The sequence below is a fragment of the Onychostoma macrolepis genome, chromosome 05 (genome assembly GCF_012432095.1).
Source record: "Onychostoma macrolepis isolate SWU-2019 chromosome 05, ASM1243209v1, whole genome shotgun sequence".
Classification (NCBI taxonomy): domain Eukaryota; kingdom Metazoa; phylum Chordata; class Actinopteri; order Cypriniformes; family Cyprinidae; genus Onychostoma; species Onychostoma macrolepis.
The window spans coordinates 17,283,955-17,299,596 of NC_081159.1; the positions used below are offsets into that span (position 1 = coordinate 17,283,955).

The 15,642-nt window shown below is 40.6% G+C and overlaps 1 protein-coding gene across 1 annotated transcript; it reads right to left on the bottom strand.

The window, feature by feature from the left end:
- Window positions 1–564: 564 nt before the first annotated feature.
- enc1 (ectodermal-neural cortex 1) lies at window positions 565–14,848 on the bottom strand. Its single transcript, XM_058777000.1, has 4 exons — window positions 14,501–14,848; window positions 12,933–13,232; window positions 10,989–12,513; window positions 565–5,234 (listed from the first exon to the last, which is right to left on the bottom strand). The coding sequence occupies exons 2-3, from the start codon at window positions 13,224–13,226 to the stop codon at window positions 11,032–11,034; spliced, it is 1,776 nt and encodes a 591-aa protein (XP_058632983.1). The 5' UTR covers window positions 13,227–13,232; window positions 14,501–14,848; the 3' UTR covers window positions 565–5,234; window positions 10,989–11,031.
- Window positions 14,849–15,642: the final 794 nt, after the last annotated feature.

The window sequence follows — 15,642 nt, forward strand, 5'->3', positions numbered from 1 at the left end:
ACAGGAACAAGGCAAGAGGACGATAAAGAATGTAGGAGGAACTTCCATGAAAAATGTAAAGAGGACAAGAAAAGGAGGCCTGTGGCGAAGGAGGTCTTTTTAAATTTTCATGTTTCAATTCAGCTGCCAGAGTTTGCAGATAATGGTCAGGGTTGCCATGGCAACACTGGAATAAAACGGAAAGAATCTTATGGGTCATGTATGGTTGTTACTTCCTGTCTTGCAGACACACACACACACACACACACACACACACACACACACACACACACAGAGGCAGACACGACGAGATGATCTCAGCCATTTCTGTACATTTATAGGGGCTCTTAATAAACACATACCCATTTAATACTTTGTACAGACAAGTGCTGCCTGCCATATAAAGCTGGCCAGATATGTGAGAAATGTTTTAATGAGCTCCAAATAAGCCATGCTGGAATTAAAAGCTTCATTTCTTTACATAAAAGAGACAAAAACTTAGTTCAGGACCATAAAAGCACGTACTGAAGTTATTTTTTGACATGTCAGGAAAACCTGAATAATGCAAGAAGCTTTTATACTATCAAGAGGAAAAACTCTTATCTTTATTTAGCCATGAATTTCACATTGTGAAAAAATCACTTGTACAAAATAATGTTAACCGCAGTGGTTGAGATAAAATAATACAATTATATAATACGACAAATATAGAAATGAAAAGAAAAATGACATCCACAAAAACAACAGTACAGCCCAACATTGACAGTGCTTTAGCAATGCGTCTGTTTGTGAAGGCATACAGCGTTTAAGAGTTCTAAATGCACACGGGCTTATGAGTCACCTCTGAATCAATCTTTCACTTCAGCAGGAGGAGAGAGGGAAGAAGGGAGGGCAAAGGAGTAAGAGGGAGAGAAGAGGGAAAAACAAAACGCTTGACTATTACTAGTTCAAATGGAGCGGGGGCAATGATTGTTGACCATCGCTGTGGCAACTGTGCTATGTGAGTGGGGCAGAACAGGGCTTTTTGATTGGCTGGAGGTCAGAGTGTGCAGTGTTCTGTGAAGAGGTATTCTGGAAGGGGGAAGGAGGGTCAAAGATGGAGGGGGTGTAAGACCCTAAAGGCTAATCAGAACATTGTAAGCAAGAATTTCCTGGAGGGGATAAGAGGGATTGTGGGTGAAACGCTTGCTACCTATTTTCCTCTCTCGGGGCTTTCCTTCAACTTTGCAGTCGCTGTGCAATTGAACAACATGGAATACTATATTCTATTAATTTAAAGCTATATAATTGGTTTGTAGCGCGTAGAACAGTGTTGTCACAACAGCTATAGTGTAGCAAACTGCCAGTGGTGTTATTCAACCTACCCGAACACTGTTGTCACTGTGTCACTCTACACTGAATATTTAAACAGACAAATCATCTCTACAGGCAGCACATTTGGCTTTGACATGAAAGCACTATGGTCTTTGCCCTTAGGTATACATCGCTGTTAGTTGTCAGTTGTTAGTCGACCTTTGGGATTCAGCTTTATCATAATAAACACCATTTTAGTCATCAATTTGCCCGATGAAATCATCACTTTTTATGTCACAGGCTGTAGCAACTATCCACTCTTAAAAATAAAGGTTTTGTATTGAGGTCCTTTATTCTTTAGATTATTGTTAGAAATGTTCTTCGTACTAACACTGTGTCTACATAGTTCAATGCATAGTTCACAATAAATGCGAAACGAAAGTTCAGAATCCATTTGTACTGTTGTCGGAAGTAGCAAAAGCATGTGGAGTGTGTCAGAAACATAAAGGGGCACAGTTCATAGTCTGTCATGTTGCAAACAGTGTAGACAGCTTTGCAGTTTATAATGGGCTCTATTTGCTTTTGTTGTAACCGCATCGTTCGTGTCCAGTGTAAACACAGTGTAAAGCCTGATTTATGCTTCTGCATAGGACCTACGCCGTAGCCTCTACACCGTAGGCTATGCGGCAGTTTTCATTTATACTTCTGTGCTGTTGTCCGCGTCAACGTGCAATTACACATGCAGACCGCTAGTATGCAGTGTCCACAGGCATGTTGCTGGTGTAACCCATAGTATCAAGTAGTGTTGTCAAAAGTACCGACCGCGATACCATTCGGTACTGAAATTTTAAAAACGTCCATTTCCTGCTAAGATTTGAGCGCTGTTGAGCGGGTTCTTAAATAGTACTGATTGATCATTGTGTTCACGCACTCAGATACATCTGTGATTGGCTTCAATGATCAATGAAGTGCGTGAAGCGATGATCATTGAAGGCAATTACAGACTTATCTGTTGAGCGTGTGAACACAATGACCAATCAGCCCCGTTTAAGAATCCGCTCAGTGCTCAAATGGACGTTTTTAAAATTCCAGTATCGAATGGTATCGCGGTCGGTACTTTTGACAATACTAGTATCAAGTCAGAAGCCGAAGAAGAAGCGGGAGCTGTGATTACGGCGAATAGAAAGCGACTACTTTTGCAGCTTGAGTTGTTAACCATCGAAGAACAGATCATTCGTTTAAAACGACAAAAAAAAAAAAAATTAATTAAAAAAAAAGTGACTACAGCGGAAGAGAAGATGGTCTGTACGGCCATTGCACCAAACGAGACAACAGGATGGAGAATTTGTCATGCATGTTAAACAAATGCGGGACATAGATGAACAGATGCATTTTTGCATGTCGGTAAGACGATTCAACGATTTGGTTTGTCGTTTACAGCCTTTCATTTCGCATCAGTGTACCCATGGCGTGCCGATTGATTTTCGGCAAAGACTGGCGGTGCCGTGCACAGTGTCCTCCATTGTTTCAGAGGTCTGTTAAGCACTTTGGAAAGCCCTGCAGCCAGAGTTCCTCCCTTGCTGTACTGTGGCGCAATGGGAAGCTACGATTTTTGGCATTTGTGGAACTTTCCGAACTGAGAAAAAAAGATTCTTGGAAGGATCTATCCATCAAAAAGTTCTTTTACGAACCCAAAATGGTTTGTCTATGGCATCACTGCGAAAAATCCTTTTTGGAACCTGTGTTTTTAAGAGTGCATCCAGCAAAGTGACTGTGACATATTCCTAATTCAATCATAATGTTAACGGCACTGCTGAACTGTAAGGGACACTCAAAGTTGCAACATGCTGGTGACAGTTCCAGCTGTTCTGAGAGCAGCTGCGGATGTCACATTCCTCAGATAGCTCTACAGGACCCTTACAACCCAAAGATACCCTGTGTCAGTCTGAGTTTCAGTACTGACAGAGTGATGGATGCAGAGCAGAGTTACAGAGGCTGAATACTGGCCCCAGTTTGGCATGGGGTCAGTGGTCGAAAGCACTTGCTAAACTACGCTAATGTTCTAGTAAGCGAAACGTAATGCTTTTTCGATGGAGGTTTGAGGTCATTCTATATTGTATAAGGTCACAAACAATTGATGCAGGTAAGAGAACCATCACAACTAGATGAACTGACCTGTGGTTAAAGCACATCAGCACATCTCAATTACTTAATCTAAAGAACCTGATTCATTTGGGTAAAATTTAAAGGGATAGTTCACCTAAAAATGACAATTTTGAGAGTGAGTACAAGATGACAATCTTCATTTTTGGGTGAATTGGCCCATCATTTTGAAGAAAGCCATCCCCCAAACTCTCAAAACCATTACCCAACTCTCCCATCTGCTGACCTGCCCACCCTGGGTAATCCGAACCTCTTGACGTCATTCGGCCCATTCTTATCCTGTCAATGACCTTTGACCTCCAAGCCTCCGTGTTTTTGATCAGATGAGAAAGAGGCTCAAGAGTTCGCTGACCACTACAAATTCCACCTGCTCAGTCAAAATGACCTTATGTAAATGTGCAAAAGAGCAGCAGGAACACAGAGCGTTTTGGGCCATGCGCAGTACAAAAACCTGTCAACTTCTACACATTCAAACATGTATGCAAGCAGAAAAAAAGTTAACAATAAATAAAAAAAGAAATATCATTAATACACAATGGATCAAACAAAAAAAAATCATAAATTAAGACTATTAATAGACACTGAAATATGTGAAGCCAGACTACCAGTTTCTTGCACTTTTTTTCTTGTCCTTTTTTTAAATTTACAGTTTCGTTGTTGTTGCCATAGAGACTGCATTCCCTCGCAGGGTGACGAAACGACTCTCACCTCTTTTCTCTCTCCTTCTGTCATTCACGTTTACGTGACTGTATGTGCTTAGAATAGTACAGGCAAAAACGGCAAAACAGAAGCGTCTCACACAGTTCAAGTCTTGTGCAGGAGAAATGTAAAACTGTAGTCGGTCAATCACCAGAAGCTGGAAGGACAGTGTTTGTTGGTGCTTTCTCAAAGGGCATGCTCACGCTGTTTATTTTTGAGGGGGTGGGAGTATGATTGGGTGTTGAGTGGGGTCAGATGGACATGCTGGGACATGCCTCTCCCACACTCACTTAGTCGCAAACGCACAGCTGGCACGTGTACCTTGGGACACACTGTGCCTGTGTCCATTTTCACACCAAGCTGCTAAGGTCTGTTCAACAGGAACAGTTCAGCATCAGCCTGTCCTCCTCGTACAGACGTGTGAAGGACAAATACTTAAAAAATGCTTGCTCATGTTTCCTTCTGTCCTTTTTTTTTTGATGTTTATCAGGCTATTAAAAGTCCGTATCAGCCTGCCTTCTTCTTCTGAGCAAGGTCTATGTTTTAACATCAACATGGGAGAAAAGGTAGATACAAATCAGGACATGAGGTACTTTTCCTGGAGTATCTTAACATCTCCAATCATGCGTTGAGACTCTTGTTGTTCTCCCAATCAAAAGCATCCACTCATCCTTCATGCAGTATACAAATTAAGACAGGCATACGGGTCTATTTTAGCTTGCATGGCATCAGCATTGTACAAAAACGGTCAGTGTACACAAACTTGGGGGACGAAAATGATGATTATGCTGGTTACGATGAAAGCAGACTGGACTTCAAGGTGCATTGCAGTTCTTTTGGTTTTCACGGTGAAGCCCAAGTTCTGATACTCCACAAAATGAAGGATGAGACATCAATGTACTTAAAACTTCCAAGTAGGAAGTTAAAAAATTGGCAAACTTGCAACAGAAAAAAAAAAAAGCTTTGCAACTGGACTTTGTACACAATATTTAGGCTAGCTTTTATGGGAGAAAGTCTCTTCATAAAATTGCACAGGAAGGTTATAGCGTTTCTTCACAGTTGGAATCCAGTAGACAATATCGACAGATGGACACAGAATTCTGTGGAAAGATAAGACAAAAAAAAACAAAAAAAAAACAACATTAGGAATTTCAATTTCTCAATATTCTACTTTGAATGCTAGACATTTACGCCACACATTCACACATGCATTTCAGGAAAGAATATCATCTCACAAATATAAATTAAGACACCATTTGTTCCTTATCTTTTCTTTTTTCCCCCTCAAAGAAAAACAAAAGAAGAGAACAGGTCAGGCCCTCACACCTGTTCAACAGCATACGCAAGGCATTACAATACACACACAGAGGCCTGCACTCTTTAAAATACTGCATTCAGTCAGATCATTAACGGTATTAATTCAATTAACAAAGGCACATTTAGGAACCTAAAGCACAACTGAATGTAGTGCAACAAAGGCTTCCTCTTCTCTCCATTGTTGTACCAAATGCAACAGTATGTTTTTCCTCTTTGGCTTTGTCTGTACTATCATTTTACAGCCTTAAGGCCAATATCCATTATGAAGTCACGTATTCTCTCTCAGGGCCTCTAGCTTGAAATAAAGGAGAAAAATGAAGTGGAGGTGATCATTTGAAAGCTGAAGTCCCCCAGAGCGACCAAATCAAGTCGTTAGCAGACATTTTCTTTCTCTTTTCCTTCCTAACTCCTACTTTCTTCTAAGTTCTGCAGTTCATATAAGTGACAGTAAAGGGCAGCAGAGCCCTGCAGTTACAGAAGAATCGCTTGCCAATTAAAACCCACTCAAACAGAAGCCCAACGAGACTGGAAGGGGGCAAAGCCAAATCCATCCCTCCATCGATCCCAGGGCCGGCTGAGTGTAGATTCTGCAGAGCTGCTTTTGAAGACAAAATGTTCGGTGAACCGTGGCACTTCATCTAAGCAGCATGGAGTTGACGGTGAATGAACACAGCTTAGGCTAATGACCTCCCTCCACTCCCACACCCGCCAAACACAAGCCTGGCATGAACACACACGCGTATGTGCAGCTCACACTCGTGCACACACGCAGCAACATACAAGCTTCGTTTTTAGCATGGTGGATATTTTCCACTGATTTCTATTTTATTATTTTTTTTTTTTTATATTGAGCAAACCTCTCCCTGTCCTTTAAAGAAAATGTTTAACCTTTTCTTTGCGGTCTATTAATAAAAAAAATCCTGGAGAAAAATTATCACCATTAACACAAAAATATTAAGCAGCACAACCATTTTCAACATTGACAATAGTAAGAAATTATTTTTGAGCAACAAATTAGCATATTAGAATGATTTCTAAAGGATCGTGTGACACTAAAGGCTGCTTAAAAATGAGCTTTGCCAACACAGTAAAATATATTAAAACAAAGAAGTAATTTTAAATTATAATACCATTTCAACTATTACCCAAAATTTTTATTTACTTAACACATTTATTCAATTAAATTTGTGAATCTCAAAATAGTCAACTATTTGACATTTCGATCCATCACTACTTTACGCTTTTAAACAGATGTTCTAATTTTTGAAGATTATGACTAAAATTTTCAGTTTGACAAAAAGAATCCCACAGCATGGACACTTCTATCCAAACTAATAGCTAAAGACTGAGGCTATTTGTAGTTAGCCATCTTTTAGTAATAAAAAAAAAAAAAAAAATGCACATACAGACATGTAGTTTGTTATTCTTTCTGTTCTGGTATAATGAAATACTTCAGCAAAGAACATCACTGAACCTTTGTAGAGTTCAACAGCACATTTGTACAAAAAATGGTTTCACAGAGAGAGGGAAAAGATAAGAGATAAAGAAAGCAGTGTATCTGTAGGAAAGGGAGGATTCTCTGTAACCAGATGCATTCCCATGGGAGAAAGATAGCAGGAGTCTGAGTGTGAGAAAACACAGCCAGTTGGAGAGAAAGAAAGAGCAAGACTGAAAATCTTTGTTTACCCTCCCTTATCCAGTCCTCCCCCTCTCCCCTCATCTCTGTCTTCTCTCTCCTCCCACTCCTCTGGCCAGCAGTGAGGCACTTCATTGTTAGTAGAGAGGAAGCTTGCTTAGAACACTTCATGGTCTTTTAAATGCATAGGAATGGCTCAGTGAACAAAGGCAGGACCACCACTTTGAAATGAACTGCCCTGTCAAGGTGGGCGGCATTTCACACGCACACGGTCACAGAGACTTTAAAAGCGAAGCTAAATGACCAGTGCCGAAGGGTCAGGAATGGAATGAGTGTGGGGGAATGCCTCAGTTTTTGTTTTTCAGTGAGGAGGAAGTTAAGTTGATGCTCGTTCTATTTAGTCTACTGTCCTGGAGTTTGATTCACTCTATCAGTATTTATGGGGTATTCTGTTCTCGCTGCAGTCAGACTGATTACCTGCCATGAAGGGAGAGGAGAAGTGAATGTATAAAATATTAAATTTCATTCTACAAGGGAGAGATAAATCTTTCTATTGTTAGGTGCTTTTACTCCAAGAATAAAGTGCTAAATAGAAACGCCCCCATTTCTTTCAACGGACATTCTCAAAGAAAAATGAAAATATTGCCTAAATGTTCTTATTTTCTACTGTTCTACTCACAGAATATAAATGCATCCAGATTGATTTTTGCACCTAAACTCACATCTCAGTCTGAATCGCAAGGATTTCAGCACACTGTAAAACACCGTGATCGGCAATGCAGATACCGTTTAAGGAAAACAACAGCTATGACTCATCTGAATTACCTCATCTCATTTACTTATTCATGTTTTACTCTAAAGTTAAATATGAGTCAAGCCAAAATATTTCCCACTAGAAATAAAGTGACTCAGCAACAGCGTGGGTTTTACACTGATCTCTGACCTTACTCAGTTTCATTTTACTAGACACTGTGTTTTATCTATATGCATTTCAAACAAGTATGTTTATTTCACCATCTTTATTTCATCAACGATTAACCAATCACAGTAGGTACATCTTACAGTTAAATCATATAAATGCTTTAGTCAGACTTAAACTGTATTACTAATTTTTTAATTTTTTTTTTAATCTGCATAATGGGATTGTAGCACTGCTTTATCCAGCATGTACATGCGTTAGGTGTGGTCACATTTGTATGATATTTGAGAAATTGTATGATATTTGCTGGTCAGCTATGCAAATCTGTGTGATCAACTTAAACCAATGCTGAATCTACATGGGGAAATCTTACACAGTCAAAAAAAAATTACAGACTATGTATATTCCTATTAAAATGACTGCATTTCCTGTGAAAATTCACTGAACAACTGTAAATGGGACCACACCTTTAACCAGAAAGACAGTGGTGATGCACAATGTCCATTTAATCAATATTTGATTACGCATTTTAGCACATATACTTAGACAAAGACTGTAGCTAAACCACGTATAAGCCTACTGTAACCATACTGCAAAGGTACAGAACTTTGCTCAGACTTCATGCTAGCATGCTCCATGTCGTCAACACACTGCTCATCAAAATTAAACACTCCTCACCGTTTCCTTCTCTGTCTGTTCTCCGAGCCCTCCCTCCTCCCTTATTTGCCCTACCGCTCTTTCCTCCTTCCTCCACCCTTAGACAAATTTCCCCCTCAGGAACAATAAAGGTCTTCTATTCTGCTTCAATTACCCTCGGTGCAACGCCCCTCACTGCACATTCATAACTCATTCAGCCCTACCGCAAGCTGCCTCCTCACAACAGAGGCACACAAACACTGTTTTACACTGGATCTAAATTTTACATGTGACGATTTGCATATGCCCACTTGCACACTGAAATTCAGGTGTGACCTTGCATCTTTTTCTGGTAGGTGTATGGAGATTCAATCTCCAGCTCAAAGATCAAGGCTTTGAATTCTCTCAAGCAAGGATTTCTATTTTTTTCCCTCCCTCACAGTCTGGAGACAGATCAGATACAGCAGAGTCTCCATATCAGCCAGACCAGACAGAGCACACGCGCACACACACTGCATCGCTGGGCATATCACTGCTGAGAGGTAGATACTGGAAAGCATGATGCCCTTTTCCGATGCAGTCCTGCTGTGACCGAAGCCTGTTTTCCTGGAGACTGAGCAAGGCTCAATGCTTAATAGCCACTATTTTTATGGACTCTTGGGAGACGTGACATCTGTAGCAACTTATTATAAAACATCCATTAGCACCAGCTTTGAAAGTTATCGATTAAAGCGATACGCTGAGATTAGTACACCTACATAAACAACAGAAGAACATCTTCACAGAAACAAAGATGGAAAGCAGCAAAATGACCGCCAGTCAAGGAATGAGAAAGAACACAAAAAAGCACTAACAGATTGAAAAGAAAGATATCTGATTTTGCATATGGACTGTGATGACCTGGTTGATATTCATAGCATGCTGCCTTGCTGTTTCTTTCCTCTCTGCTTCCTAAGACAATCTAATTGTTCTGTCAATTCTTAATTTGCTATTGAGTTTAATAAGGTTTTTTGTCAATGTATGCACGAGGCAGATCATGAGGGATAAATGAATGCTCTATATCCAAATGCAATGTGCATATGAACACACAAAGAGCGGTGTAAAATTGTACACAGGAATTTTTCAATGTGTCTATACATTTTCAAAGAGTTTACCACAACATTGGAATTTTTATAATTAAGAGTTAAAAAAATATTTTGGGAAAACAAATAATTAGCAAATATTATCTAAACAGGTTCACGACCTTAACTAACATCCCTCACGTTCCATTTAAGTCCTTACAAACTACTTTGACCATGAAAAGATAAGCTCAATCACTTGTAGACAGAATGTAAACAACAATGTGATTTTCTGGATGAATGTCCGCCATGAAATGAAACTGAGATTGATCCTAGTAATACATAAAATATACAGACAGGGATTTAGAAATTCTGGCCAATAATAAGGCAATAATTACATGTTAGGTCTGATAAATGATCACTGATAAACAGAACATATGAAAATTCTATACTATTTTATCTAAATAGATTTAAAAAAAAAAAAAAACAAAAAAAAAAAACAATTTTAAATTAATTTAAAACATCACAACTTCATGGTGTACAGTATGAAAATAGGATACCCTGACTAGATTTTGACATTTGATAAAGATTACATATTATAGTGTTATTAAATTATTAGTGATGGTGTTTAAGATATTAAAGAAAATGGTTCCAAAGTATCTGTTAAATTATTATGTATTTGTAAGAGAGGTTCACTGTCATTCTACAAGGGCGAGTAGTAATGATATTTATCCTTGTAGGTTTAGGAGTGAAATGGGAAGAAAGTCTTTTTATTTACTAGCTCGGTTGCGTGGAATAAATTACCTGGGTGTATCCAAGAGATACAAGTTGATAGTAGTTTTAGAAGGGAAGTTAAAAAATGGTTATTTTATCATTGATGTTTTGGAGTTTATGTGGTGAGTTTCTGAACTTGATGTGGATTGCATTCCATTTATGATTTGTTCGTCCATTTTTTAATATAGAGGACCACAATGGAAATAAACCGAAGGCTTTTTTGTGTATTTTATCCTCGACAGTTTTGAAATGTGTATGAACTAGTCTTTTTGGACTTTTTTGTATTATGTTTTACATTTTGTCAAATAATAAAACAAACAAACTTAAAAAATATTAACAAATAAGAAAAACACCGTAGATTAAATTACTCTATTACTCTAATATCATTAGATTACTGATATGGTACTACTATTAATTTCATCCTTTTCTGTAACTGGACAAAAAAAAAAAAAAAAAAAAAAAAGTTACATGCCTACTAAGCCTGGTAATTCTTTTTTTAGAGTGCATGACCTACCTCGTAGAAACAGTAGGGTCACACAGGGGAGAACAGGCGTGCTTCAGGCTGGGAGGTGTTTCCAGGTGCTCACGAAGGCAGTGGGGATTAAGGAATATGGTACGGTAGTGATGCTGTTCCAGGCATCCAGCGTGGGGTCGTAACAGTCCAGGGTTTTGCAGCGCTGTGTACCAAAGTAGCCACCCACCACATAAAGTTTGTTTCCAGAGGCCACCGCTTGGCAGCTCATTCGTTTTGCCGTAACATCTCCAACTTTAGTCCACTGATAAGTCTCGCTGCTGAATTTGTAAGCAGAGCAAGCAGAGAATTCTGTGTCGCCTCCCATTACAAAGATCTGGTTGCCGAGAACAGCAGCTGCGGTGTAGCGCCACGGCTGTGGGCAGGATGCCGGGACCGTCCAGCGATTTTCTGAGGGATCGTAGCACTGAACTTTAGGCAGCTTGTCGTGGGCCACACTCGTCCCACCGAATGCGAATAACTTCAGCTTTACGCTGACGACAGCAGCATTGCTAACTCCTTCTCGCAGCGGTGCCACCATGCTCCACTTGTTAGCAACTGGGTCAAACTGCTCTACCTGCTTCAAGGACACAGATGGTGATGCAGGCAGACAGCCAGTGGCAGCTGTGTGACCTCCAACAACGTACAGGCAGTGGCGTAACTCAGCGGAACCGTGACCGAAACGTGCGATCAGCATCGGAGCCGCTTTGGACCATTCTTCATGTAATGTATCATACACCCAAACGTCCTTAGACACACCGTTCTCTGAGCCCCGGCCCCCAGTCACATACACTTTGCAGCCAATGGCACAGGCGCTGAACTCCTTGCGAGGACTGGGGATGTCTGCCTTTGGAATGATCTCTTTGGCCTTCTGGTCCACCAGGTAGAGCTTGTCGCACATGAACGTGGGGCCACCCAACAGGAAAAGGGCATGGCTGGTCTTGCGGGGCCGGGCGCAAGGACTATTAACGACGCCGTCGTTTTGCAAAATGCGCAGTTTGCAGCGGATGGCCTCGTCCACCAGCTCTTTGCTTTTAGCCTGTGCGATGATGAGCTCCTCCGTAGAGACGTTCTCCATGAGGAAAATGGCAGGCAGGAGAGCCAGACGCACAGTACGGAGCAGCTCCGGAAGCTGACAGTGCCTCCTCTCAAGGTCGTAGTTCACCCAGTTAAGCGCCGACTCGTAGACCAGACGCTCGTCCTCGGTTTCGAGCTCTTCGTGTGCCAGCAGTTGGACCAGCATGTCCTTAGGCAGCTGGAGAAACTCTTCAGTCTTGCAGATGGCAGGGAAGTTACTGAGGCACATGCTCCAGGACAGCTGGAACAGCTGGGTGCACTGGTGAGCATCTGAGAGTAGCAGCATGCCCAGGCAGTTGGATGGGTGAAGGTTCTTCTCCAGGAACTCGGCACAAGCATCACGGATGTCCTGAAACTCCAGCATGTCACCAGCCTCAAGGAGAGACTCCGCGTTCTCCTCATTTATTATCACTCTTGATGAATAGGCATAGTCCAGAAGGAGCTCCAATACCTAGACAACACAGAGTAAATGCAAAGTTAACCTAAATAAAGTGTCAAACTGCAAAACGAGTTAATTCAAAACCATTAAACTACTGATTTGCAAAAGCCTGATGTTCAACCCCAGAGCTACTTTTCGGTGCTCTTCAATTAACAATGTGTTGTACATTAAATCAGAGTAGCTTACAATGACAAAATTGATTTCTGTCATCATCTACTCATGTCATTTCAAACCATTGTTTAACACGAAAGACCTGTTTTGTCCTACAATGGGAGGAAAAAAGATTTTTCAAAACATCTTTTATATTCCACAGAAGAAATCACACAGGTTTGGAACCATATGGAGTGGGTAAATAACAATTTTATTTTTTGTCTGAACTATCCCTTTCACACTCTTTGACTACTATACAAATTCAAGCACTTCCCCAGTACCTCTGGATGAATGGAGTCCCTGAAGTCCACTTCACTGTCCTGACTCTCTCTCAGCCCTCCGCTGAACATTGCTTCAAAGTAGCGGCTGCAGGCAGCCAGCACAGCCCTGTGGCACGGGAAAGAGCGGTTTCCCGCGTGGAGCAGAACATCGGTGAAGAGTCTCTGCTGCCGAAGAGCATTCAGATGCATTAGCACACTGTCGGCATACGAGGACTTGTGAAACAGGTAGATGTTCATAGAGCCCGTGCTGGCACGAGACTTGCGGTTCTCGTGGACGCAGACCGACATTTTCATTGAATCCTGAAAAAAGAGAGAAAAATTGTTCAGTTTACAAAAGATGCAAAAATAAAAACTGATCACAAATAACTTTTTCTACAGGGAATGTGTGCTGCTAACCTTTTTAGACAATTAAAAATCACACTGAGGATGAAAGACAAAATATTTTAATAGCACCTGTGTACCCTAGTGACAACAGCCATGTTGCCGTGGCTTGGATAGCCTCTGTTGTCCATTCTGTTGACTAACATTGTTTTGAACAGTGATATGACCAGTCTCAGCAAAATACACAAAGAGCATGCAAAACCTCAACATGAAGGCAGAGAGGATGATGTAATTCTGCAAACACAACATAAAAACCCACTGGAAGCCTCTCTGATGTCTAGCCGACTGGAATGCGAACAAATGCGAGGGAGTCTAATCATTACCAGGTGTTCAAAGGCAGCCGGATAAGGAGGGGGAAACTAAAGAAAAAAAAAAAAAACTTTCAGAAGCAAACACCCCTGCCTGAAAATTCACTGTTGAAAAACGAACAAAGAGTGGAGAACCAGGCACAGAGTCAGCACTAAGTGTGTCAATGTCACCGGCTGCCATCTGGTCGCCTATATGGTGCACATTCAAATCCAATCAGTCTGAATTTCCATGTAACCGATACACGCCCCCTGGTCCCTGCCGGCTGTCAATATCTCTCTGGGGAGAATTTAATTGTGTTTCCACTAATGTTGTGCAGAGGCAAAATGTAGTTCCGAACTTGGCTAAATACATTAAGGACACACAAGCAACAGTGATGTATCACACCTGATACAGTCCAATAATCCATTTATATTGGCCACAGCTGTGAAGTACAAGAGCCAGAAACCCTGTGCTGACATTGGCTATTAATTATTTTGCAACAGCACTGAAGAATAGCAATGTTATAAATTATGTGTTTATGACAAATCATAAACAATCAGTTAATACGTTATAATAAGTAGTGTAATGACAAATCATATCTTATAACAAGTAGGCGCTATTAAAAAAGTGCTTTTCAAACACCACACTTCTTGTTAAAGAAAACTAATTTTGAACAGATCAACATTCTCATGATATAATCTCATAGGTGCAATGACATCACTGTTCTGATAATTATTTGTATCATTCAAATTTTATTTTAAAATAAATGACAACTAGAATAATTATTTAATGTTTTAAACGTGTATTTTTCCTTATATTTTCACATGCTGTAATAGAAACAACCTCGGGTAACTAAAGATTGCATTTACATTTATGAAAATACAGAGTGTATATATTACCTGTTCAGGAGCAATGAGGACTTCAGTTCCGTCTGCTTTGGCCCACAAACATGCCACAACGAGACGCGTGCAGAGTCACAATACTGGCGGCGCTAAACGCTCTGGCAACAGCGTCTGATGTCGCGTGGATAAACCACAAAACAAACAAATGAAGAGTAATTTAATCCACTTGCTTTTAACGGCCTAGAAATACAGTTTGGTCTATTGCTGCTGAGTTACACAGAAAACTGCTTGAGTTCCTCTATCTTTGTGACTACGGTGCACAACCACATTGGCTCGTATCGTCACACAGCAGCTCCGCCACCGCGCGCGTGTGTGTGCAGGTCTCAATAGTGAACAGCTGACGGGTGTGAACAGCTTTTAGAGGAGGAAGAAAGAGAGGCGGAGCGCTGATGCTCTTTAGGAGAATGTGGGAGGAGATAGACCGATGAACTGGCGTGAAAAGAGATAAGCAGATTGCGGTGGGGCTCATTAATAGAATAATAGAGGAATTTTACCAGGCTGCATATCACCAATGGGCTTGTGTGTATCAAAGTATTCGTATACATTACTATATACTTCTCATATAACTGACCTTTTAGGAAAAGCTGCTCAAGAGTCATCCTACTTAAACAGCAAGTCCAGTGGTTTTTTCAAGTTCAAGTCATTTCAATCAACTAGTCTATAAATTGTGCATCCTCCAGCCTAAACTTTATTCCTCATTACTCCGAGATGCACTGCACACACTAGGTTCAGAGCGAGTGTTGGATTTATATTCACGGAACAATGTCGCCCCCTGCTGAACAAAAGGCGCATTTGCGTTGTCTGCATTCCACCTGTAAATGCCCTTGATGTGTGTAGTGTGAATCTTTCGAATTAAAAATGTCACGATTGCTCTTCGGTCTTCTTGGGCAGTATTGTGGTAGACTTAAGTATGTGGTTCCTGTGGCCTTGTATGTGTTTTTTCTAAATCTGTGGAGCTATAAAATAATTGTGGCCCATACCTCTGTGTGCATACAAAAATCTCATTGGATTATTTCAGTTAATAGCAAAATGGATGTTTTCAAATGTAAACTGATGTAGTGTCACTGTACGGGGATATAATTTGTTGCATTAGTATGGAACACAAGGACACACTACCTAGCGGACGCCACACACACACA